General features: G+C 39.3%; 1 protein-coding gene and 1 long non-coding RNA gene across 2 annotated transcripts in view; one reads left to right on the top strand and one right to left on the bottom strand.

The window, feature by feature from the left end:
- The window catches only part of cfi (complement factor I), a 15,953-nt gene extending 10,331 nt beyond the window's left edge, over positions 1-5,622 (top strand). The window contains exons 9-17 of the mRNA XM_086272725.1: positions 433-468; positions 559-579; positions 1,158-1,306; positions 1,981-2,084; positions 2,347-2,451; positions 2,916-3,091; positions 3,902-4,003; positions 4,075-4,223; positions 5,361-5,622. Coding sequence (XP_086128851.1) covers positions 433-468; positions 559-579; positions 1,158-1,306; positions 1,981-2,084; positions 2,347-2,451; positions 2,916-3,091; positions 3,902-4,003; positions 4,075-4,223; positions 5,361-5,429 — 911 coding nt within the window. The 3' untranslated portion in view covers positions 5,430-5,622. The remainder of the gene's footprint in view (positions 1-432; positions 469-558; positions 580-1,157; positions 1,307-1,980; positions 2,085-2,346; positions 2,452-2,915; positions 3,092-3,901; positions 4,004-4,074; positions 4,224-5,360) is intronic.
- LOC147334475 (uncharacterized) lies at positions 76-27,926 on the bottom strand. The gene is made up of 3 exons (XR_015126174.1): positions 27,841-27,926; positions 27,558-27,735; positions 76-3,409 (listed from the first exon to the last, which is right to left on the bottom strand). It is a non-coding gene; the product is annotated as an uncharacterized LOC147334475 (long non-coding RNA).

Here is a 27,926-nt window from a genome sequence, read left to right as displayed (position 1 = left end):
CCAAGTTTAACATGGACCTTTCTTGAATATGTCAGCAGTATTCATCTGACTTAGGTAACTCAAAAGTTTATGTTGTGACACAGTGTAAGTCTGGAATACAAGTTGCGAAAATGCTCCTGTAATCTGAAAGCTCCTTATGATTACTGTAATATACATTTTTGCTAAATTTATATTACGTTAAACTAAATTTAACTGTGTCATCTAATCTTTTACGTTTAAGTAAAAGATTAGATTAGAAAGATTAGATTTAACACCTGTTCACACTGATAGTGTCATGTGGTTTGCTTCATATAACTACAATACAAATAGTTGTCACAGTTAGAAAAACGCTAACTTCTGGTGAATGACTTTCATAGCTGAAAGTCCACAACCATCAGGTTTTTTTTTCCATGCACCCGAGTCCTTATAGCAATATGTTTCTGTTTTCTGTAGAATCACTTTCACTGAAAGGTCTGCCCAAAAATTCAGGTAAATGAAATCCTCACAGCAGCTGTTTGAATATTTCACTGTTTTAATTAGTGATGATGACAGTAATTATTTTTTCTTCCTGTATTTCAGAGTACATCTCTCCAATGAATGGTATGTAGATTAAAAGTGACTTATCAGAGGTGGTGGCACATCTTATTTTATATACAATGATTAGATAATCTTGATGCTATAGTAGACAATGACATTTTTGACAACAGTTTTCTTCTAGCTACAGTTTAGGAGACCTTTAATCATTGGCATAAGAGAACCTCAGAAGTTTACATGGATTCCAAAGCTTCATCTAATCCAGTTGGGATACACTGGACAGCCAACTGCAATACAGAATTAGTCACTAGTATTAGTGTGTAACCCTCTCACATACTATATGATTAGAACAGTAGGAAGTCTACCTATTGCAGAGGTTCCCAAAATGTGGGCTGAGCCATTGCAGGGGGGCGCAGTATGAAAAAATAGTCACGAAGATTTTTCTTTTAAAACAAACGGGGGCCTAGCAAAAACAGTTTAGGAACCTCTGACCTATAGTAACCCTCATTTCAATTTGCACATGTTCTTTAAATCAGTCCTGAGGGTACAAGATCACCTTATATACAGGTATATCTAGTCCCCAGGGTATGAATTTCAACAAAACTCTGCGTTATATAGCTTTGTGTGTTGTTAACTTTGTCCAGAAACAAAGGCCAACAGAAAAGCCCTGGAGGCCAATCTGGTCTGTGGCATTCCAAATGCTACCACAGTGTATGATGAGGAAGTGGTGCAACGAGGAAAGAGTACCCATGGAAGAGTCAAGAGGGTAGTTGGGGGAGTACCAGCAAAGCCGGTGAGCTGGAATCAACATAACTTTTTGAGTACAGTTACCGTTCCTGCTGCTACTATGTGGTTTTGTTTTGTTTTGTCATTCTTACAATGTAGCATAATGATCTCCCTCTGATGCTAAATACCCAAAGGGATTTTTAAGGTCCTGTAGATCCTCAGATGCTCCACCTGTTTGAAGCCCTAGACCTCTTGCCTAGTGTATGATAGTGTATGATAGCCCTGTTGGTTAAATCCAAAATGCTATGTCATGGCATGCCTACCTTGCTTAGACATACAAATTTAAATCAAAACATGATATACTCCCAAACCTAACCAAATCACTTTGGTGGCTAAAACTAACCAAACAACAAGTCACATAGACTAAAAGAAAAGAAAAGAAACCCCAGTTTCTCTCTTGACAGTTCTGTTACTCTAGCAGACGTCCACAAATTCAAATCCCAGCTGAGTATCATCACACGGAGTAAATTTGAAACCATTGGGAACATAATGAAGAATTCCATTACCGTTCCTCTCAAGAAGCCATGTCTGTTTCTGTGATGACATTGTTTTCATAGAAGGTCTTGATTATTTTAGCACGAAAATGCCACACCCCATTTGGCACAACTGAATGATAACTGTCATCATAAGTAACAAGCAACACATGAATAACCTGCCACATATCTTCCTGTTGGTGTGTAGACCCAAATCCAGTGGCAGGTTGCTCTGGAGGAAAACAAGAGGATTGACTGTGGAGGAGCTTATATCGGAGGCTGCTGGGTCATCACTGCAGCTCACTGTGTCAGGTCGGACAAATCTCTCACACCACTCCCCCTTCCTAACATCAACACATTGAAGGTTTTAAAACACTTTTTTAAGACTAGGCATTGCTTTGAAAGTCCTCACACATTAGGTTTTTTCTCTCCTGGTACCTTCACTTTCAAAAGTAGTGTAAATTTGATACAATTTCCAGAAAGATTAAGCCCATGCTCTGGTCAGTGCAGTTAAAAGTCATGCTGTGCCTTGGAAGTCAGCAATAACCATATTTTTCTCCCTTGCTGTTTACAGACCCAACCCCCGTGCCTTCAGAGTGAAGTTTTCCCTCTGGAAAAAATCTCGAGCTCAAGACACAACTGACATTGTTCCTGTTGAGGACATCATTATCCACCCAAAGTATGAACAACACTATCTATACATAAATGTACTCCATTCATTTACAGGTACATCTTTTTCTTTTTTCATTCTAATAAAGCAGTTTTGAATGATCCACAGTTAGAAATACCAATTTTTCTTATACTGGGTCTTAGTTAGGACACTCAATTCATCCTCTATCAGGCAACTTCCCCTTTATTCGGTGGGTAGGTAGGCTTCTGCACCTGAGATGACCGTATTTGGGATTCCCATTGTGGGTAAATGATATCATAAAGATCCAATGACAGAAGAAAGCTGAGTGAAACTGAATGTTGAGAGAAGTCTGAAGTCTGAGCTCATGACTCGCTGAGATTACTTGTATTTACATATGAACATCCATCACTGGAACAGCAGATATATCACAGAAATAAGAAAATGCTAAATATGTTTACTTTATAATCAAATATGTGTAATAAAATAAGAACAATTTTTTTAATGTCTCACAGTTATGTTGCCAACACATATGAAAACGACATCGCTCTGGTAAAACTCCAGAAGCTTCCATTCACAAAGAAATGTTTGGTGGACAATCCAGCAATAAGCGCAGTCTGTGTTCCCTGGTCCACACACCTCTTCCAGCCCAACCACACCTGCAGTATCTCTGGGTGGGGACGAACTGCAGGTATGGATAAAAAATCATATTTTCCTGTTGCAAGAAGAACAGTAATGTTGTTCAATCCAGGTTAAAAATGAAAGGGGATCATCTTCTTGATGCATTCTCAATCATCCAGGTAAGTAAATCTCCGGAAGCTGATTCTGTTCATCTGGACGTAGCGTTTTGTGGGAGAAACGTTTCGTCACTCATCCAAGTGACTTCTTCAGTCTCAGCTGACTGCAGGTTTCCCCAAATCCAACTCCAAGTCCAATCCATTAAAAGCTCACTCGTTCACATCCACTCAGGGTCCACAAAGCAGGATAACAAGCAGGGGTCCGGGGAAGCCTGTAAAAGGAGAGGAGATAGATGTTAGATAGAAGCAGTAGGAAATACAAAGAAATCACTAAGCAAGCCGGAGCTACACTGACACAGGTTAGCCCAACGATCCCTTGAAGAAACAGACACCATTAATGCTGAAAGGTATATCGGCATATATATGCTTTAGAGCAACATGCTCTCTCATTCAGGTTCCATCTTTTTCAGGAAAAATGTACAATTTACCAAAACAGTGCCAAGCAGAACCCTGTAGCTATTACAACAGCTTGGCTTCATTGTAAAACAGTGCAGGTGCTAAATTGGCCTGCTGACAGTCCAGATCTTACACAAGCTGAATATATCTGGAACATCATGAAGTGAAAAACAGGACAAAGAAGACTTTTATCAGACAAGAATGCAACAGTATTGATCTATATCTCCATCTACTTTGTGAAGTTATGTTTTCCCATCAGCTGGTTTGATTAATGAGCAAAGATGAAATATTCCTGTCGTTGTGTCCAGAGGGGAGGTCAGCTTCCGTGTTGCTCTGGGCCAACGTTTCTCTGATCGACAATTGCGGCAGATTCTATGGAAACCGCTTCAAACCAGGCATGATGTGTGCAGGTGAGTGATCTATGCACAGCCGGACTACTGCAACCTGGACATAGTACAGATGGAAATGTGTTTATTTGTAGGTGATGTGGAAGGCAGCGTGGACTCCTGTCAGGGTGACAGTGGAGGTCCTCTGGTTTGTGTGGATGAGTTAGGCGTTTCCTACCTGTGGGGCATCGTCAGCTGGGGTGAGAGGTGTGGACAGCCAGGATTCCCTGGAGTTTATACACAGGTACAGTACACAAAGACAATACTATACTATACAAAGGAGAAATTTATTACAAATACTGTGTACATATGCTGCAAGTGTCAGGGATCAGCTGTGTGACAACCCGGATTTGGACTTGAGTCAGAACACAATAAAGACTGACTCAGTATATAAATTCACGGGATGATGAGGGAACAGGCAACAAGTGGAGACAAGGCTGAAATCAATAACTGACTAATCAGAGGAACACAAGGCACACAGGACTTGAGAAATTTGACAGGAAATGACTAACACTGAGACCTGGACTAAAACATAAGAACGTCACTCAGAGCCAAAACAACAATAACAGAGACAAGACAGGAAGGACAGAATAGAAATACAAAAGTAAACAGGGAACTAACAGCGTAGTAAATACAATGCTCTACCCAGAAGATGAAATAATACAGAATATGGAACCGAAATGGAAGTTCTGGGTCCAAACATTTACCGTATGTGAATTCTTTTATCTGAATTTAGAAGCATTTTATGCTTTCCAAATTTTATGTCTTTAAGACATTTCTGTAGTTTAACTAACTGGTGTGTGTTATCTGGCTTCATGCACAGATAGAGCTGGGTGTCATCTCTATAGCAGTGAAAATGAACCCTGTGCAACTCCATAATTAACCTTTGTGTGAAGAGGTCCCTACATTTACATGAACAAATCGGAGTCTATTAGAAACATCAGGGTTTTGTTTTTGTGGTCAAATAAGCCTGAAGTGTAATTTTTGTAATTGGCTGTAAACATGTTTATTTCTGCTGTAAAATTTGACTTTTTAAAACTGGAGTCAATGGGTTTGACTCATTTTTAGATCCTCACTTAGACGCTTGAAGAACTGTAGCTTTTGACTATTTCAATTGTCCATGACCTTTTGTTTTACTATTTTTTAATGGTTTGTTTCTTTAATTAGATACAAATGCTTTGTATAACGCCAAATAGTTTTGACAGTTTGTTTTATTTTTAGAGCATTATAAATAGTTACTTTTCTTTTCTTTTTTCATGTATAGTTATTGTTGATTTAGTGACTGTTATGTATTGTGGTATATTTTGTATGACTTGTATAGTACTTATTTCACATTTTAGGATTATTAGAAACAGTAACATTGTGTGTCTCTGTCTGACAGGTCGCACATTACTTCGAGTGGATTAGGCTTCACATAGGTTGGTCTGCAGTCACCAAATTCAACTCATAATATGGAAAACCCACAGCATGTGGCCACATTTCAATATAGGTGTGCCATTTTATTTTGGTTAAAACTGCTCAGTGAAAGATGGTAAAAGACGCATTCACTGTTTGATGTTACTGCTTGGACCTACTGTTTGTATTGGTATTAAAATACTACGTTCTATCCAGTAAAACACCAATAAAATCTGCTTGTAAACATACTAATGAGACTTAATCTTTACTTGTAAACATCTCTAAACTAAATTTGAGCCTTAACACACACTTGCTGAGGTTTACTCAAGTTTCTGGAATGTCTGATTGCTCTAATAGCATCTTGTTCTTAAATGGGAAAACAATGTGGAAAGATAAAAAAGAGAATAGAGCAAAAAAATAAAACACAAGGGGCTGCCAACTGCACAGACAGAGAAGAACTGAACAGACACACAAACAAATATGTGTATGTGCATTTATCATGAAGTAACAGGGACTCCACAGATGGAGCAAGCACAGGGCCCATGGTACCTGAGAATCCCACCTGGCAAAACACCTAGTAGAACACCCCCAGCCTCGACCACAACCCCCAAAGGAGCACGTCAGGAAACATGCCAAAACATCCAGCCGTGTGCCCTTGCACCACCAAGCATCACCAAACCCTGGATAACATGATATAGATTTCCTTTTTATCCCTTTGTAATGCAGTTCAGTTTTTTCTATATCTGATGCATATCTGGATTTTTTCAAATGGGTTTTTACATGTGATAAGTGAAGACTTAAAAGATATTTTTTTAAATTCCCACCAAACTGCCAAAGAGCTGCTTTTGCTAAGGTGTTTAAAGCAGGCGTGATGCTTAATACAGGAGATAATATAAAGCAGATCGCTTTTTCACTGAGTGCTTGCTTTATGTCCAACCATGAGGTGTCTAACAAGCTTACACAACACAGAAACACAGTAATCTGTTTTATAAGAAGAGTGTTAAAACTCGCTCATGATGGGGGGTGGGGGGTGTTTACATAAAATGTTTTTAAATGCTTGAGTTTACTGACTTATATCAAGCCGTAAGGGGTTTATTCGGGATCAGTGAGAACATATAGTTGAATTTCAGCAGAACGCTGCACTAAGGTCTAGCAGGACAAGCACAGAGATGAGTCCACTGTCAGAGGCCATAAGAAGGTCATTTGTAACCTTCACTAAAGCTGTTTCTGTGCTGTGATGAGCTCTGAAACCTGACTGAAACTCTTCAAATAAACCATTCCTCTGCAGATGATCTGTTAGCTGTTTGACAACTGCTCTTTCAAGGATTTTTGATATGAAAGGAAAGTTGGAGATTGGCCTATAATTAGCTAAGACTGCTGGGTCTAGAGATGCTTTTTGAGTAAAGGTTTAACTACAGCCAGCTTGAAGGCCTGTGGTACATAGCCGATCATTAGAGATAGGTTGATCATATTTAAGATCGAAGAATTAATTAATGGCAGGACTTCTTTGAGCAGTTTTGTAGGAATGGGGTCTAAAAGACACTGATGGTTTGGAGGAAGTAATTATTGAAGTTAACTCAGAAAGATCAATTAGAGAAAAAGAGTCTAACGTAACATCAATGGTACTAAGAGTAGCTGTAGATAATATTACATCTGTGGGATGATTACTGGTAATTTTTTCTCTAATGATAAAAATTTTATTTGTGAAGAAGTTCATGAAGTCATTACTAGTTAACGTTAAAGGGATGGTTGGCTCAGTAGAGCTCTGACCTTTTGTCAGCCTGGCTACAGTGCTGAAGAGAAACCTGGGGTTGTTCTTATTTTCTTCAATCAGTCAATCGGCTTCCGATTGACGTAACCAGGTGTCATTACTGCCGACGTGAATTATAATTTTATTGAATTTACGTTTACCCTTAACCAGCAGTTTTACGTTTCCCTCAGTGTCGCCTGCTCTGGCCCCTGCTGGTGTCTCTAGCTTCACATGTCTGAGAACAGAATCGCCAATTACCAGAGTTTGACCCCCAGCGGGTTTGTCGCTGAGTGGGGAAAAATGGTTAGACACATGAACAGGTTGGTGGTGTGCCTGGGGCTTCTGTTTAAGACTATGCTTCCCCCTCACCGTTTTTCCGATCATTATAATATAATTCTGGTTACTCCAAGAACCGTTTTTTAACAATGTTATGATGATCAAACTGATGATGGTATCTAATACAACTGCTGATTTACCCCAATTCAGCTGCTATATACGTGGGGAAAAGAAAGTTTTCAGGGTATATACGTGAGTAAAATGTTATTCATACATCACCTATCAAGACAAAGATCACAAAGTGATTCTCAACAACAACAAAACATTAAGAAGAAGAAAAAAAGAGTTCACTACAACCAAATCTGAAAAGATTAGTTTTTAGTTGCTTCTTAAAAGAGACCACTGAGTCTACAGATCTCAGGCTCAGAAGGGAGAGAGTTCCTGAGTCTGGGGTAACACGATGAGTGAAAAGTTACCCCAGAGTTCGTGACAGCGGATTTAGCAAATGTTGCAAAATGATCTTGAGCTTATAAATCTGCCACTGACACAAGCAAGTACTTCCTTTTTTTTCTTCATTTAATTGGAAAAGTTGTGAGCCATCAAACTTTTAAAGGAGTCTAAGCATCTACTCAGAATCTGCAGCTTTAGGTTTGCAAAATTGTATCTTAACAAACCGCAAGACCTTTGGAACAACCACCAGACAGGCAATACCAAAGTGGAGATATTTGCCTATAATACACAGCACCATGTTTGAAGAAAACCAAACACAGTATATCAGCACAAACACGTCATACTAACTGTCAGGACAATAGTGGAGACATGATGGTTTGAACTTGTTTTGCCCCCACAGGACCCTTGCACATTGCAGGCAACCATCAATTCCTCTGTAGTATTCTTAAGTATTCTAGAATCAAATGCGATGCCCTCTTTCTGACAGCTAAAGCTTAGCTGAAACTGGATGATAGTAATCCCAAGTACAGCAGCAAATCTACAACACAATGGCCACGATGACCTCAACCTAATTACAATGCTACGGTGGGACCTTAATACAATACAAATGTCTGCAAACATAAATTAGCAAAGAAAACTGGGCCAAAATTCAGAGAGACATAGGGAAAGTCATAAAAAAAAAGAATTAGTTAAAGCTCTTTCTGTTAAAGGTGGTTCTCCAAACTACTGAATCATGGGCTATACTAAGTTCTTATTAGTTTAGTCCCAACTGATGGCCTTTAAAAAGATGTCTCATTCCCCAGCTGTCACATACAACATATGGATTGCATTGGTTACAGATGAATTTCTAAACTACTGAATGTTCCAGTAGGCACTGCTGGGGCAATCATCTGGAAGTGAATCAGACCTGGAACTAGCAGGTACAACAGTTTCAAATAAAACAGCAATGCAAGTATTGCACTCAATCACAATGGTCTGTATGGACGCTCACTACGCAAGACCCCATTGTTAAAGAAAAAGCATGTTGAAAGTTGGTGCTTATATAATTGAAGGAAGGATGAATGGGCCAAAGACTGTGTCACTCTATGATTAATGTTCACATTCAAAGGGACTCGCCACACATAACATATCCAGGTAAATTCTGATGTGGGAACTGATCTCATGATCTTTAGTTTACAAATTCAAATACAAATTCAAATTTTATCTGTCACACACACACAACCATACACAGTATGACATGGGGGTGAAATGCTTGTAGCTGTACAATGCCCGACCATTAAATGACAGAAGAAAAGTTTTACAATATTTACAATTTACAGTTTACTACAAAAATTACAAATTAACTTGGGAATTTACAGTTAAGAATGTGCAAATAGAAGAAGAGATTATAAAGATTATAAAGATTATAAAGTATAGGAATTATAGGATTATAGGAAATGTGTGGTGGTGCGTGTGGTGACGTGTGTGAGAGTCCAGTCTTATAGTGACGTGTTTGGGAGAGTCCAGTCGTACACCTGGTTCAGGCCCCGAATAGCCTGGGGGAAGAAGCTCCTCCTCATTCTCTCTGTTTTGGCCTTAAGGGAGCGGAAGCGCTTCCCAGACCTCAACAGTGAGAAGAGTCCATTGTTGGGATGGGAGAGGTCCATCATAATCTTCCTAGCTTTGGACTTGCACCGCTTGGTGTAGATGGACAGCAGGTCAGGGAGCTCTGATTGAATGATGCGTTCGGCTGAGCGCACCACTCTTTGCAGATCTCGTCTGTCCTGCTTGGTGCTGTTCCCAAACCAGGTGCAGATGTTTACAACCCTAACATTGATGCAAGTCTCAGTGAGTGCTTAGACTGGTCAGTCAAATTAATAATAATGGATTGCATTTATATAGCGCTTTTCTAGGCACCCAAAGCACTTTACAATTCCACTATTCATTCACTCTCGCATTCACACACTGGTGGAGGCAAGCTACTGTTGTAGCCACAGCTGCCCTTGGGCAGACTGACCGAAGCGAGGCTATTAAATGCATAGAAAAATGAATGACCACTGCTAGTCATTAAAATTAGGTCAAATTAATTCACAAGTCTATCCAGTTCTTGTGTTTAAAGATATTGTGCATCTCTTCTCTGTTATTAGGTACCTCATTATATGACATCAGTCCACTAGTATAATAGTCCTACTCCAATAGTAGACTAAAATCCTTGTTTGTTTCCATTCTTAGCATGGAGCCCCATTCAAGATTACAGGAAAGGTATGAATGGGGTTTGAACCCATGAGCTGCGATTTACCAAAGACCAATGCCTTATCACTTGGCCACCATGCCTCACTACACATTCTGCTTCACATACACTTGCACCCATATATAGACTCCTTCCCTTGAAATTTTAGCATCTCAGATTAAATCGCAGGCCAGTGACACGTGAACATGACACTGAGTGTGGGGATAAACATGGGGACAAGATAGACTGGGGAGACAAAACGACAAAACACAGAGCATGAACATGGGAACAGGAAGGGAGAAACCATAAGCCCCTTTTCCATTAGAACAGTTGAGGCAAAAATTATTAGCCCCCCAGGACTCCTAAAACTCTTCCCAATGTTTGCAACATTGATGAAACTTGATATAATGCAACATTCACCAGTGCTATTTAATAGCTTTTGGTACATTTTGTAATATAAAATGTATTCTTAGGCTTGCTTGACATCAAATATAGCAAAAGAAATGCAGTGTTCAAAAATATTAGCCCCATGTGAATATTTTCTTTCAAAACACACCTACAGTAACCTACAGAAACCACACCTGTGCAGTCAATTGGCTTCCTTGCAACATTCAGTCAACATAAAAAGGAACGGGACACTTTAACACATGAGAGGGACTACTGTTATTCACCGTGCCAGAAACAAAGGAAATAAGTCTGGAGCTCAGAAAGAAGGGAAGGCTACACTGGCATTTCCAATTGATTCACAGTGTCTAGAACTGCTATACGTTGCATCATTGCCAAGTACAAGGAGAAAAATTCTGTAAGAAACAAACCTGGCTGTGGCTGTAAGTGCAAGATTTCAAGAACTCTGGAGAGGAAAATATTCAGAGATGTCAGCAAGTGTAACAAATGCGTTAAATACTTGTGAATTTGACCCAAAACACCTTTTCTTTAAAATTAAATATTTCATTTTGCATCTCAATCTCCTACCTATGTTATCTGAGTCTGTGTGTGTTCGTGTTTTTGTGTGCTGCGTGGTGACGTAGGCGCGTGCACGTGTGTCCCGGTCACAGCTCCTTTCAGCGTGGCCGGAGGTAAGTCACTTGCCACGTTGCTCTCAGCTAATTAAAGTTTGTTTAGACCCCAAGCTGCAATGTGAATATAGCCGAACTGCTACGTTTTGTTATTAAGAGACTCGTTCGGGGAGAGGCCCACACAGAGCCCAGACCTCAATCCTATTGAGAATCTGTGGCGAGTGCTCAAAGTGAATGACCGTGCTCGGAAATCATGCAATCTGGACCAGCTAGAAGAATGTGCAATGGTGGAATGGGCCAAAATATCTCAGGAGACCTGTGCCAACCAATCTCTAAGATATTGTTGTCAGTTGTAGCTCAGAAAGGGTACAGTATCTTAATAGCCATGTGGCTACTAATTTTGGATGTCTCATTTTTGCCCTTTTTTGTTTCAACTCGGCGTATCAATAAAATATCCTGATTGAATTTAGGGACATTGTTATTTTGGAAACAGATACACTATAAGAATGCTCTCATTGTTAACATTTTCATATTGAAATCAAGAGTGTTGTCCAATGTCATGAGGGGGGATAATAATTTTGGTCTCAACTGTACCGCCTCAGATCGACTCGGCATGGTTTGCCACTATTTTCAGGGTTTTCCATTAGGTTATAGTACCTGATATCAAGTACTTTTTAATACTTGCTCACCTCGGGTTCCAACTGATCCGAGCAAGTACTAAAATGTGACGTCATAGACTGAATGCCAGTGATTGGCTTACCAGCAGCATCACTCGATAAGTCATGAGGGCATCTCGTTCATGAAAATTAACACCGTCCTTTTTTAAACCTGGCAACAGGGGAAATGACTATATGGCTATAGGGACAGTACTACAAATTTATTAACTGAACAAGACAGGGAAGGCAGACAGCCAGGAAGACAGAACACAAACACAGGACTCACAGTCCAATCCCAGACTATATGAGTCTTCTAACATTATGTTTCTCAACATAAACTTTTTTCATGTTTGATAAACATCGCAGTCACTCAAAATAAATATTACAACTACATTAATGTTTAAAATTATAACTATACAGTTTGGGGTTTTTTGCAGGCCAATAAAAATGCCATGGGGAAAAAACACTCTGAGGCACAGCATCTTGCACATAAGCAAATTTGTTTGGGTAGACCTTTGCTTTTTCCCTCTTTTGAATATTTACTATTAATTAGAGCAGGGCGATATGGCCAAAAATATTTATCACGATATATATTTGAAAATTTGCGATAACGATATAACCGACGATATAATTGATGCGAGACAAAATACAACTCCACAACATTACTAGCGCAAAAAGACAACCTTCCATTTATTTTCACATAAACAAGAAGCTGGTTTTTATGTACATTAAAGCTTTATAAAAATGTAACAGTGCAAATGCAAATTCCTTGCTGAAAGTTTAACCAAAAGGCATTTCCAGTAGAAATGGGCTGACATATCCTGAGCATAACCATGTATAATATCCACTGAAGTTAAAAAGAGGTGCTTTGCAACATTAAACTGCAGTGTGCAGTATGCATTTTTCGGACCATAAGGTGCACGGGATTATAAGGCACATTAAGCGAAACAAAGCAGTCAGATAAATCAAACTTTATTAAACTCATTCTTCTTGCTTCCTCCACTTCTGTACCATTGATTCATTAATGTTGAATTCTCTGGCAGCTGCTCTATTCCCATGTTGTTGCAGTATATTAATGACTAACCTCGCATTGTGGATGGATTATCTCAGTTGTTCTCCTGACTGAAGTTTGGTCCGTTTACAGCATCCTGCCATGCGATTGCATTTGTCTCTAACCATGAAGAACCTTCACGTTAACTTTTATAAGTGGAAAAGTGTTAGTGTTCGTCCTCCAGCTTCACTGTTTATGTTATGCTAACATAGCTGTGTCGCTAGCGATCATGTAGCACATCATTATATACCAGCTAGCCCAACTTCAGTAACCCTACAAACATCACTGCTGTTTAGTTTCCTGTCTTCATTTATGTTGGAAGTGATAGCAGAGCTGTACGTTTGATTTTTTTTCAGAAATCTCTCAGTCAGAACATGCTATATCATGCTTAGGTAACTAGCGAAACTAGCGAGCTAACTTCCGCTAGCTTCCTGCTAACTTCTAACTCCGTTAAATGTAATAACTTTTGTTTTCATGGATGCCTGGAAGTTAAACTTTATAGTTACACCTGGTAAAGCAGCAATGCTGATCGTTTTATTAAAGATGAAAGAATTTAGACAGTTTTTAACTCTAAGTGATGCTGCAGTGTTGTTTGACCTGAAGCATACGGAGTTTAGGACCCAGATTACTCCCAGATTTAAGAGCATCTTAGTCCGACAAATATGACAATAACAACGGCCGCTTGCATGTTCTGCAAAAAAATGTGCTTTGTTGTGTATCTGACAGACAAACACCAAACCAGTTCCACATCACGGAAGTTGCACCATTTTTACAAACCAATTCTGGTTCATCTGTTTCACTCAACAATCGGCCATGTGCGTATGAAAACAAAGGCACCGCGCATGCGCGTTTTACTCCCATTCTATCGCGATATTTCATTTTCCTATCGTTGCCTAACATTATACCGGTATTACCGTGAACGGTATAATATGGCCCAGCCCTACTATTAATCATTAATAAGCATTTCTTATCTGATTACTTGACTGAATAATTGATACTAAATTAGAATAAACTCTTCATAGCACATAGAGTTCATAGCAGGGGCCCACAGAACTTTCAGGATCTGAAGACTGTTTGTGTAAGAATGGGCCAAAATGACACCTGAGCCACACAAGTCGATGCCAGTTCAGTAGACAGCAGTTTCACACTTGACCTCAACACCTTAACAAATTTTGTAATGTGGGATTGTATTTTCTAGCAGCATTACAGGAAACATTACAGATAACATTCAAAACTACAAGTAAAAGACCTGAAGTATTTTCAACTATCAATTATCAAGTTACAGCTGACTCTCAGACTTTCTAGTCTCAAATGTGAATACCATGGTTCAGCATATTGCATCTTCACATCTAATTCTTAAATATGTAATTATGCGACTTATGCCTAACTTAATTTCTCAAACAAAGAACTAGGGGTGGGCGATATATCAAATAAACTCGATGTATTGCAAGTTTTTTCTATGTACGATGGTTTAAATCAGCGGTCCCCAACCCCCGGGCCACGGAACGGTACCGGTCCGTGAGTCATTTGCTACCGGGCCACGAGAGTGAGACTCGGATGTGAAATGTATGGTTTTCAGGGTTTTTATCGGATTTTAGCGTTATTTTGTTATCGTTTTTTTTTCGTTAACTCTGTTTTCCCGGGTCTTTTCATGTGTGTTATGAATAAATCTTATTTTTTTGGGTACCGGTACTAGTTTTATTTTGTTGTATTTATCCGCGACACCTTAAAGGCCGGTCCGTGAAAATATTGTCGCGCACAAACCGGTCTGTAGCGCAAAAAAGGTTGGGGACCGCTGGTTTAAATGGCTTTATCGCAGCCATTAATTATAAGTCGCCATGGAAATATAAGCCGTCTTGGGTCAACAGACACAACAACACTGGACTCAGTGGTTGCTTTTAAAAAACAGCTAAAAACTCATCTTTCTAAACTTGCTTACTTTTACTTACTTACTTTTGCACAGATATAACCAGAGCCTTGTTGTCTCCTCTCTATATATACTGTACTGTATAGTTTGTATAGTGTGCTTCTTTTTAAGTCAAGCTACTAGAGGTGAAGTGACTGTTCCCTTAAAGTTTGTTTTCCCTTCTATCTTATATCTGTATTTTATCTGTTTTGATTTTATATACTGTTTTGTTTGTTTGTTTGTCTGTTAATTAGTTAGTTAGTTTATTTGCTTGTTTTAATCAATTTTAAATCATGCTTTTTAGTTGTTCTTGTTTCTAATGTCTCTGTAAAGCACTTTGAATCACCTTGTTGTTGAATTGTGCTATACAAATAAACTTGCCTTGCCTTGCCTTGCCTTGCCTTATACCCAGGGACTGCTCTGATCCTTTCTATTGAAGCTTGATGGATTAAAGCAGGGGTGTCAAACTCAAATACACAGTGGGCCAAAATTCAAAACTGGAACAAGGTCGCGGGCTAACATTAATATTTACTGAAAAAAAAAATCTTCCTCCAGATTTAAGAATGAATCTCTTCTTATGGACTCAAACAAGTTTTTCTGAAAAACTGAATATGGAACAAGCAAAGCTTAATACTAAACAATATATATATTAGCTGTATAATACCAGTAGGCCAGCTCTAATAATAATTTGGTATGGCTTCGCGGGCCAAATGTAATTAGGCTGCGGGCCAAATTTGGCCCGCGGGCCAGAGTTTGACACCTATGGATTAAAGACACAGGGAGCAGAGCTGCCTCAGAGAAGAAGGGGGTGCAGGGAGAGTACAACCTGCAGTTTGGGAATTAAAGAATAATCTTCTCCTGTGTCTTCCAGAGAATTATATCATGCCTTATATAGATCCTTTGTACTCTACTGCAGCACTCAGAGCACTTTATACATTACATGTGTGTTCGCAGGTCAATAAAAAATGTACATAGGACAGTAAAATCCTGAGGCACACCATCTTACTTTTCAGCAGCAACAATTTTGTGCATCAAAGCATACTATTGCTAATTAATAAAATCATTTTTAAAGGAACAATTGATACTAAAATATAAGAAACTGAGAACACAAAATCCTGAGCTCATAAAATGGCTCAAGGAACCAGATCTTAAAAAATTGACCAAAATCAAACCTGAGCAATGCATGCGACCAGGGATGGAAATTACCACATGCCACTGTAAATTTATGAAGTGGTGTTTAACGTCTTAATGCATGCTCAATCATCCAGGTCAGTAAATCTCCAAAAGTTGATTCTGTTCATCTGGACGTAGCGTTTTCAGTGTAGCTGGATTGGTGGTTTTTCGTTTTTATGGGCCGATGGGGTTTTTTTTTTTCGTTTTTTTCTTCCGTAACGGTATAAACACTGAAAGGTGGTGGATTGGCCAGGTGAAGGGAGATGTGTAAAAATAACTTAGTTGTTTGGTGGTGGCTATTGCGGAGCTTCCACAGATTCAGTAACATTAGCAAGTGGTGGAGGCCAGCAGATGCAACACGCTGGCAGGTGGATGACGGAAAGGCAGAAGGAGCAGAGACCTGAGGTGGTGAACTGAACTTCAGGTAAGAATTTATGACCTGCAGTCTATCTGGGTCAGATATAAACCAAGTTTAGGTGGAGTTTATCTTTGTTGTGCTGACTTTTTAGTCGTACTGCGTGCTAGCTAGCATGACGGAGTTTATATACAGCTGGGCGGGTGCTATGATATTACTGATGTTGAACTTGTTTTATCTTATTTTATTTATAAGGTTAGTTATTAGAGTTGCCAACTGTCCCGTAAAAAATGGAATCGTCTCGTATTGAGGTGAAAAGGAACAGTTTGTCCCGTACTTCAGCTACAATGAAAAAGGCACAAAGTTGGAGTTATTCTGTGTCTTTGCTGCACAGCTGCCTCTTCTTCTCTCATTCTCTCCCCTCCCTCTCCTGTTTCTACATCAATAATGAAACTGATCAATAATCAGCTGATCGGCTTTTCTCTCTTATTTATCGCCCACTTTGCCCCAGAAAGAGGAAACCAGCAGATGTCGCGCTAAACAACAGCAGCATGTTTAAGCTTGATCAGCTGTTGTTAGAATTTATTTAATATTAATTTCTAGTATCAGCTGATGTTTGCTGGAGCCACAGCTGTAAAGCTGCTGGTCATGATGTCGGTTTGGTTATCTGGTGAGAGGGAAACATGAAGATGAAACCAGGAGATGTCCTTACTGAATCATCAGAGCTGAACAGGTGATGGAGAAACAGGTTTACCTTTTAGGTCACATGAATGAGTTGAAGGGAAGTTATGAACTGTTTTTGAGAGACAAATAACACCAGGATCCTTTTCTAAGCAGCTGACAGCTGGTAACTGTGCAGGGGCGGATCTAGCAAAGCGTTGCCAGGGGTCCATGTAGGGAATTAAAAGGGAAAGGTGGGCACAAAGAAATACTTTTCTTTGTTATGTCATTTAAAAACTTTGAATAAATAATTATCTGAAAACAAATGTTTTCATCTGATGTAAAATATAGAAATCCATTATTGTACATAGTAATTTTTTTGAGGGTCCCAACATAATTTCTTCAGAACTAAGTATTGGATATGATGCCAGTATTTTCCCACATTTTCTAGATACTGCACCAGTACTGTGTGTAAAATGCCATCAAAAAGTCACTTAAGCTTTATTCTTTCTCACCTGTCTTTCTGTCTCCTTTCACTTTTTAAAGGTTGCCATGTTAGAAAAATTTTTTTGCCCTGCCATGCTGTTTATTGATGTGGCAAATGAATGGTTTATGAAAATATATCTAAATCTGTCATCAGTAATCAGTAATGATCATGTCTCACCTCTAGTCTTCTCTGTCTTAATTTCAGGTTTTCACCATGTGTTGTAGATAGTTCAGGAGGTTAACTCGACCAAGCAGTCTACTTTCAGGTACTGTTTAGAATACCAGAATAGGGAGGATGGTGTAGGTCTAAGTTTATTAGATTGATACATATATACCAACAAGACAGTGTACATCACTGTGACAACGGCGTTTGTTTTCATTCAGAGGATTTGTGGTTTTTCCTTTAATACCTGGTGGGCCGGTCTCTAGTCAAAATGCCCGGGAAGATTTTTTGTCCCAGTCCAGCCCTGGTGTACACGACTACCCAAATGAGTCACCCACTGCTATGTTTAGAAAAAACGTACAAAGGATTGATGTACTGACCTGATTTTCTGGACCCAAAGACTACCTTCAACTACTAGACCATGTACAACAACAGCCACATAGAAAATATCCTTTCATATGTAGCATGTGTAAGTTTGCCCCATGAATACTAAAGGTATGGATCAGGATTGAAGACCTAGACCCACGCCTTTTCACTTGGCTGCCATGCCACATTTGGCTTTACTGCAGTCACATAGTGACAGTCATGGAAGTGCTTCCTGAGGCCTACAGCTATCATTGCTCCTCCTGTTTGGTCATCAGGAAACTAACCTGTCTACAGACATCAACTGCAGATTGCACAGTCTTTAATTCAGTGTACTGTTAGGCTCACACAGGGATCACATATGCAGTGTAGTATGCTATGATTTCCTTCAATATTTTGACCCAAAACTCGTAATATAAACACAGCAACTCAACTTGTGTAAAGTACTTTCGACTGGGCGTTGTGCACCTGGAGTTGAGTTTTTTGACCAATGCATGAAACCATGTATTAAAAAATGTCAGCTATTATCATCGTAGAACTTTATTATATGGCACCCGTTCTTATGTTCTTATGTTTGAGTCTAAAGGCTAATTTTTAGCACAGGAGACTCCTTTTTCCTTCTGATTTGTAAACTCTCTCCATAATCTTTAAATATTACTTAGTGGCAGAAGACTTTTGCTGCATCGATGTCTGTGTTTAATATCATCATCCAATATAATTTTTTCATATCGCACAGATCACGGTTTCATTTCCTTCCATTTTCCTTGTTTGTCAGTTGAGACCTTTTTCTGGTCATCAGTTCTTCCTGCGACAACTGCAACACATCTGAGGGGTATTTTCACTATCAGCTCTTTTTCTTAGTTATAACAGAAGGAGGACTTTGCCTCAAGTGTCTCTGAAAAATGTTTGCTATCTTGTTTGAATTTTCTTCCACAATTTATAAAGTATTTATGAAAACCCTTGAATGAGTCTGTGTCTCACTCACTCGCGAATATATTGTTTTGAAAATAACTGACCAATGGAGCAGCAGAGAGGAACTGCAACATGCAAACAGAAAATAACAATATGTAAAGAACAAACTAACCTCACAACATTTATATGCAGCTGGGGCTTCCTGTTTGAGACACCTGACTAAAACTGAAACCTCTTTTGGTTTTGAGAAACTTCTGCAGCACAGCAGCTTCTCACTGACTCTAAAATATCTGACAATGTGAGGACAGTGAACTTTGTTTCTGAGTCCCAATTGAACCACCCTACCATGTTTTACTAGGGACTCTCCCTCTGACTCACTGTTGTTAACAGTTAACTTAGCAGGTCGTGAGTCACTTCTTCTTCCCTGTTTGACAGCATGGAATTACCTCAGTACCAAAATACTTTTTTCTTTGCAGTAAAATCTAGCATCTCAGTAAGCTGTTATTACAAATGTAAAACATCAAAAGTATCACTGACACACACAATAAATGTTGCCTTAGATTTCTTTTAAAAATGTGACACAAACACTCTCTCTATCAAGTAGATGCCAAAAAAGGCAAATAAATCTACAAGAAACTGGACAAGTGAAGGACAAAATAATTTTGAGGCCTAAAAGATTAACTATATACAGGAAGATTATCTGAAAGTCATGTCATCAAAAAAATGGAAAGAGATCCAACACAGACCTGACACAGGACCTGAGAGATGCACCTGGCTCTTCAGTTGATCCAACTACTGTTCACTCAGAAACAATGTCAGTGAAAGTCCTTCTTAAGGAAGAGGAAACGGGGAGACAAAGCTGAGGTGTGCTAAACTACCCAAGAACTGGACTGAAAGTCAGTGGCAACAGCTCTGATGGAGTAATGAATCCAAACCTTGAACCTTGTGTTCAAGTTTTTCTCAGAAGGTAGGGAGAAGTTCAAGTGAGAGCTACAATAGTGAATGTCTGCAGCCACGTGTACAAAATGTCTGAGGAACTGTCATGGTTTGGGCTGCATTACAACCAGTGGTGTTTAGATCTTATAAAAATAGATGGAATTATGAACACAGAAAAGTAGCATCAGATTTTGATCCATCATGCAATGCCAACTAAAAAAGTTCTATTTTTCAGCATGAAAATGATGCCAAACACACTTCCAGTGCAGTAAACAAAACCCAGGTAGAAAAATACACAGTCACTGTCACGGTATGACAGTCCTCCGCGGCTGACCTCCTCGCTATGCTTGTGTTTGTTGTTTCTGTTAGTGTCTCCCTCTTTTTTTCTGTCTCCCTGTGTTTTTGCTTATCTCTCGCTCCCGGAGAGAGAGTTTAGGTTGCGACCGCTCAATCCATAAGTGTCTAGCGCTGGAGGTAACTGCACCTTGAGGTAGCTGTAGCTCAGGCGGCAGAGCAGGTCATCTACTGATTGGAAAGGTGGTGGTTCGATTCCTGGCTTCCCCTAGTCTGTATGCCAAATATCCTTGGGCAAGATACTAACCCCAAATTGCTCTCCCTTGTCTTGTTAGATTTGATTTGTCCCAGCTGTGTTCCCCATCCCCATATTATTCTTGTGTGTACTCATGTCCTCTGTCCTCTTTTCTTCAGTGTCAGGTTGTCTGTTGGTCTCGTCATGGTTCCATACTTACACATCTCAAGGGTTTGGTCCATGTTCAAGTTTTTGTTCGTCTTTTGTGTTTAGCATTTAGTTTTTCCCAGGTCAGTTCTACTTAGTTTCTCCCCAGTGTGTTGTGCTTTTTGTTTTTGTACCTTTTTTCAGCCTAATTAAGCAGCTCGCCTTTGGTTATAAGTTTTCTTCTTCTTCGCCTTCATTAGCTGTGCGGCTTACCATCAGAAGAGCGACCTATTTAGCAGTGTGGCTAAGCTCCGGTCGACACTGGATCATTGAGTCAATCCTCGTCAGTACGGCCGTGATTAATTGTGTTTGAACCTCGCTTATTGTTTAGAATTGCCTGCCATCATGTGTGTTTTTACATCAGGAATTGGGAACGGAGAGTGTCTTTTTACAAGAGTGGATCCGCGGGAGAAGTACAAGAGAGGAGCCACAGGTCGGAGCACGAGCACAGGATTGTTTGGAACTGTTTTACACTACACAGACACTCGCAACGTCGAGAGAAATTTCCGGGACCTGCCTCAGAGAAGCCACAGAATTAATGAACTGTATATATCCTTCAACTTACTTACTGTAAATAAATTCACTGTTTTTTCCTGTTTTGGTTTTTTTTTTTCGCTTTTCCCCTACCCATCCTTGACAATGAAGCACTACCAATCATAGATTGGCCTCCCCCAGAGACTTCAACATTACTGAAGCAGTGTGGAATCCTCTTGACGGAGAACAGAACAAAAGGGAACTATTCCTAAAGACTACTTAACCCTCTGGAGTCTGGGGTATAATTGGCCATTTTTTAATTGGCTTGCCTTGTGTGGTATCACTTTTTCCAATGCAGTTTTTTGTACAATTATTTAAAACTACTTACAGAAGATTTATGGCATTATTTTAGTGCCTCTATTCTGAGCGCACCTAAAAGAAAATTTGCAAGCACAAATGTTGCATGTTGAGGAGAAAATTATTTTGAGCGAACAAAATTCATTGCTGCGTGCAAAAATCGGTGTTTGCGATTATCCATATACACACACAATAACAGCTCCTCTCGCTCAGTTGTTGGCATTTGCTCTTCCTCAGATCTGCTTTGTGCGCTCACAGACATCTGCGGACCTGCTCTAAGTGTGTCGTTTGCTCACAACATCTCTGCTTAGTGCGCACTCAACTCTCTGTACACCGTTGTAAGTGTGCCACAAAACCAAACAATCACAGACTTGGATGCAAAAAATTCGGATTGACTGCTTTGTTCTCCAATCACCTCACTAGCTACTGTAGCCAAACCCAGGCAAATATCCCAGAATGCATTTTGTCCAAAACTCAAATGAGGCAGTTGGGGAGGAACGCAGAGTGGCGGAGTTTGAAATATTACTCTTTCTGGATCACAAAATAATCTTTTAAGATATTTTTTAAGGCGAGAATGGTGCTGTGTAAACGGTCCAGTTATGAAGCTGAATTTTAATCTTAGCAAAACCGATTTACTCAGGAACAAATCAAACACTGGAATAAACCAAACATGAACATTTAAAAGGTACCTAATTGATTTATATATCATGTATATATCATATTTTGTTTTGGTTTTTTGTTTGTTTGTTTTTAAATTATTTATTTATGCAAGTTTCATTTTTTTTTACACATTCACAAACAGCGGGACAGAGGAACACAGACAATAAAGACAACAAAAAGAAAGTCAACACCAAAGAGCAGGAAAAAAACAAACAAACAAAAAACAAAACAACAACAAAACAGCAACAAAAAACAAACAAACAGACCCCACAACAGGGTACACGGTAGGGCTGCTCAATTAATCGAATTTTAATCACGATTACGATCTGGGCTTTCAACGATCATTAAAAATGACTGAGCCGATTATTAGCCCCTCCCTCGTTTATCCGCGACACCTTAAAGGCCGGTCCGTGAAAATATTGTCGGGCATAAACCGGTCCGTGGCGCAAAAAAGGTTGGAGACCGCTGATTAAGAGGACCCGAGGGAAGCTCGGAAAGCTAAGCAGAAGTTATTTGGAGAGTGACTGCCGTTGGTTGAAAAGAGAGTTTAAAAAAAAAAAAACTTCAGTGGTGTTGCACACTATTTTATATTATTTTTTAAAGTCATTGTTAACCCTTTAAAGCCGGTCAGAGCAGCAACGCTCTGTTTTGCGTAACTATTTTTAAATCCCTGTAGAACCTGAACAGTGTAAGCTAGCGCAATAATTTGTTTTGCATATGAAACCGGAGGAGTTGTACTTACATCTGATGCCATCAGCTTGTCCTCGGTCACGGTTTCGTTCCACATATAGCTTTGCAAAAACTGCATAAAAAGCACTTGCAGGAACAAAAACATAATATTCCAGAAACACGCTTTGCCGTTCCTATCAGCTGTTCGTAACACTTCCCACAGTGAAATGATGCACATGCTGTTTTCTTTGCAAATTTGCATCATAGGATTGTTTTTTGTTTTTCCTGCAGTATATAAAAATTGCTGTATCTCCAAAATAAAACTATGAAGACACTCAAAATAAATTTCCTGTGGTGGGAAACTATTTTTTGCAACTTTATTGTATTTAAAGTTTTGAGGGATAAGCCTCTTAAATTTCTCCAAGTAGAAATATATGTAAACAAAACAAAAGCAATTTTCAATTTTTTTTGTAGTTTATTGCACTTTTTTGCAATTTATGTAATTACTATGGACTTAATGCATACATATTATTAAAATATGGGCTATAACAGTTGTATTGATGTATAGCAACTTGAAATGCTCCCACAAATGGCACTACAACATGTAAAAAAATAATATAAGCTCTGGTGGACTTGGTTCTATAGTAGGTCTTAAAGAGTTAAATAAATATCGTCAAATAATCGTGATCTCAATTTCAGTGAAAATAATCGTGATTATCATTTTTGCCATAATCGAGCAGCCCTAGTACACGGCCAGCACTTATTTGTAATTCCTAATTTGTAAGTACCAAAAACAGCAGAGAAGACAAAAGCAAATGGTATACATGTCAAACACCAATCCACATTGAAGATCGAATCCAGAGATTGCCAGGAGGAGCCGATTCATAACAGTTATGGGCAACAGCTCAGAATGATAACAGTTAAGACAATGTGGTCAGGACCCAGGGTGTGGACTGTCCTTGTTAATGTGGTCTATAAAGGGACCCCATATCTTCCTGAACTTCTCCATGGAATCAGACGTAGAGAACCGAATTTCTTCCAGGTATAAACAGGAGACCATCTCCTCGAGCCACCTCTTGAAGCAGGGAGGGGAGGCAGATTTCCACTCCCCCAGAATCAGACGTTTGGCAATAACCATACCAAACATGAGGGCCTGTTGCACAGCAAAGGGAAGTGCCAAGGAGTTGCTGTAGCAGCCCAAGATCACCATAAGACAGTCAGGATACAGTTGCCTGTAGTAAACAATGCTATAGAAACTAAAAATATAAAAAATCCAAAAGGCTGTAAGCGTAGAACAGAACCAAAAAAGATGGCCAAGAGATCCGTCCACAAGTTTACATTTATCATATTTGGGGGAAACTTTAGGAAAAATCTTGTTCAATTTGGTTTTGGAATAGTGCAGTCTATGGACTACCTTAAACTGAATTAACTGAAGCCGGGCGTTAACAGAGCATAGTTTTATCGGGCTTAACACTTCAGCCCATAAATCGTCAGAGATAACCAAACCAGTGTCTCTTGACAAAGCCTCTTTAATATGGCAAGAGGGGGCTGCCAAAGAAAAAAGATTAACAAGCTGAGAGATTAAGTGTTTTGAGTTGGGAGGTTCGTTCATTATATTGTAAAAGACATGCTGTACGGGGATGGTATCTAAATTTGAGAATGCTTGCTTGACATAATTCCTAATTTGTAAGTACCGAAAAAAATGACTTGTAGGGAGGTTGTACTTTGTCTGAAGTTGAGCAAAAGAAGCAAAATGATTGTCAATATAAAGATCCTCTATAGCAGTCAACCTTTTAACAGGCCATTGTTTGAAAGCAGCATCCATTGTACTAGGCTTAAAGGTAGGATTGTGGCAGATCGGGGCAAAAGTTGGCATTTCCGGGAGGTTCAAGATTCTCTTGATTTGATTCAATATTTTTATAGAGTTGCAAAGAATAAAGTTATTACATGATGGTGTACTTTTAATAACCAGTTTTGAAAATAAGATCGTTGGCAAGGATGCTCCAGTGCGCTCGATAGCGGTGCTAAGCTCCATTTCGAGCCATTTAGGGCTGGACCCGCATTCCACAGCATCACCAACTATAGGCAGATTCCAGAAGACCCAGGCTCTGGCATTACAGGCCCAGTAATAATGTTTGAAAACTGGAAGGCCCAGACCACCCTCGTCCGTGGGCTTTTGCAAGTGAGACTTCGAGATGCGGGGGGGCTTGTAGGCCCAAACAAAAGGCATGATAATGGCATCCAACGCTTTGAAAAAGGAAGACCTGAGAAAAATAAATTAATAAAATTAATAAAGAACCTTGAACCTTGAAATAGAAACGTTCTGGAATAGGTACGTGAATTTAGGGAGCACAACCATTTTGATTATATTGATACGGCCAATCATTGAAAGTGGGAGACGTTTCCATTTATCTATCATACACTTGAGCTCATCAGTTAGAACCGAATATTAAGCCTGAAGAGGAGTTTTGAGTTCCTAGGGATGTTAATACCCAGGTATGAAAAATAATCCTGGGAGACCTTAAAGGGCAAACTAGACGACTTTAAAGGACTCCCACAAAACAGAGCCTGAAACTGCACCGTTATCATTGAATTGTAAAAATTCTGCAATTTTAGTAGATAGGTAATCCGTAAAACAGTCATTTAGATATAAAGAGGGGTTGAATTTCTCCCCAATGAAGTGTCTTGCCCAAGGACACAATGACCGAGACTGTCCAAGCCAGGGCTCGAATCGACAACCTTTCGATTACAAGGCGACCTCCCAACTCTTGAGCCACGATCGCCCATAACTAAAAAACTGTGATAAGTGGAACTAATCACTTTCGAAATAAGCCTGGAATCAATAAGAAATAGTTAATTCTACTGAAACTGCCATGGACAGGGGAGAAAAAAGAGTATTGCTTTTGTAACGGATGCTGGTGCCTCCAAATGTCAACCAAGCCCAAAGATTTAGTAAGAGTATTGAGTACAGAAACAGCTCTCAAAGTTGGGGCCAGGGACACAGAGGACCTATCCAACAATGGATCAAACTAACAATTAAAATCACCACCGATAATGATATTATGGTCATTGTATTGTGAGACGAGATTGAATATTTTACTAAAGAAGTCAGGGTATATATCATGTTTAACGAAAGACCATATATGGATAATCGCAAACACTGAAATACATTTCTTGCACACAGAAATGAATTTTGTTCACTCAAATTAAACTTCTGTTTGCTCAAAATAATTTTCAACATGCAACATTTGTGCTTGCAAATTTTTTTATGTGCGCTCAGAATAGAGGCACTAAAATAATGCCATAAACATTCAGGTGTCACAATAAAATGCCACAAAAATTATTTGTGCAGTTCCTATTTCCCATCCACAACACGACGGAGGAGCAGATCACAGGCATGACACAATTTTTCAATGGGTTGGTGCACTTTCCCACTGGTGAGAAACATGTATGTTTTTTTTCACTTGTCCTTTAAAATTCAAATTTTTACCAATTATTTCTGCACTTCACATGGTGAGAATATTCAGGAAAAAACATGGTGTAAATTATTTATCATAACTCTGTCTTTACTTGGTCTATCAACACAATTAAAAGACTGTTATACAGTTTAAAGTCCACACTTTCAACATAGAGACTAAAGCATGATTCATCTTGCTGATATGTCATCTTAAATTGGTGATGTGATTTTATTGCGCCAGTACCTCAGTCGACACCAGAGGGTTAAAGAAATTATAGGAAAGCTTACCTAAAAGAGTCCAAGCTGTGTTGAGGAATGAAGGTGGTCATATCAAACTCTGTATAAACTCTGTATGTAAAATGTTTACGCATCTTTCAAGTGATTACTGCACCTATACCCATTGTCCTCAAGACTTTTGCACAGTATTGCATATATATTTCAAAATAAAACAAATACAACGAAAACCCCCCAAAAGTTGATTCTGTTCATCTGGATGTAGTGTTTTCAGTGAAGAAACGTTTCGTCACGCATCCAAGTGACTTCTTCAGTCTCAGCTGACTGCAGGTTTCTCCAATCTTATAAACAGTACATTTGCACAATGGGTGAAACTAACACTACTGAATGAACAACTGGTTGTGACATCAGTTCATTTATCATTAATATACAAATTGTCATGACCACTGATCAACAACCGCTACGTCCAGATGAACAGAATCAACCTTATTGGATTTACTTATCTGGTTGATTGAGCATGCATCAAGACAGCCCAGTGGAAAACTGAAAGCACTGCCTCCATTCATGTGATTGTTAGAAATCTTAGGTTTTTAGCTAATCCATCTAGCTAAAATTCTGCACAGAAACAAATGAGAAACAGAATAAATATGTTTAGGGAACTAAGTAATAGAAAATATAAAGAGATAATTACCAACTAATAAATGAATAAAAACAAGGTTAATAAAAGATTGACAAGCACATTACACCACAGATGTTACATTATGCAAATTATTAACAGCATACATCCCCTTTCAGTGCATTGAACGGGACATCCCTTTTGGCAGGTTTGGACTTCCATACCTTGCGCCTGTTTTACCGGTCTGTTACGTTTCCAGTTGTATGGCTCGCTGTGATTTGAAACTCATATAATAAAACGGGTTTTTTACTTGTCCTAGAGATGTGTCAAAGCGACGAGGGTGTCTGGTCTTTAAGAGGTTTTCTGAGACTTTATTCAGAATGTAGTCCCCTTAAAAAGTTGTACGTTTACGAGACAAACAGGGATTAAACATAAAACGACTGTTAAAAAATCCCATACCTGGTCCAGTCGGCGAGTAGAAGTGAATCACTCAGACTCGTGAAAGGTTGTCCGACTGAAAAAGCCCGGAGCCTAAAATGGCTGCTGTGAGCCAACAAATTTACCCAGAAACACCGAAAATAGTCGGCTTGCTACTCCAGAAATATGACTCGTACTTACAAGTCAAGATGCGGCTACGTCTTTCCTGTTCACAACCACAGTGACTCGGTTCTTTATCTTCCTCCTCTTCCTCCTCACTCTGTCTCGCTACATATGGGGCTGCAGACCGCTTTCCGTTTTCTCACCAAGGAGACACACTCAAAGTCACCCCGAGCATCTGTGGAAAGCATTAATGAACCTACAAAAAAAAACCCAAAACAATTTAATCCATAAACGTTTCAGTTCAACAAGATTTAGGTACATTTAAAGTTATTCCAAGTGTTTTATGATGGAAAAAACCCACCGACTCCTTAATAAACAGCCTGAGGATAAAGTCAGTCTGAGCTCTCCAGATTAACTCAGCAGGCAGCAGCTTTCCACCCTCTAACG

Source organism: Aulonocara sp. 'chitande type north' Nkhata Bay, linkage group LG3 (genome assembly GCF_057382095.1).
Source record: "Aulonocara sp. 'chitande type north' Nkhata Bay isolate Kocher_YH1m ecotype deep benthic linkage group LG3, A_spYH_male_GT1.1, whole genome shotgun sequence".
Lineage (NCBI taxonomy): Eukaryota > Metazoa > Chordata > Actinopteri > Cichliformes > Cichlidae > Aulonocara > Aulonocara sp. 'chitande type north' Nkhata Bay.
Note: the sequence above shows the minus strand (reverse complement) of the source record. Positions and strands in the feature narration are given on the sequence as shown.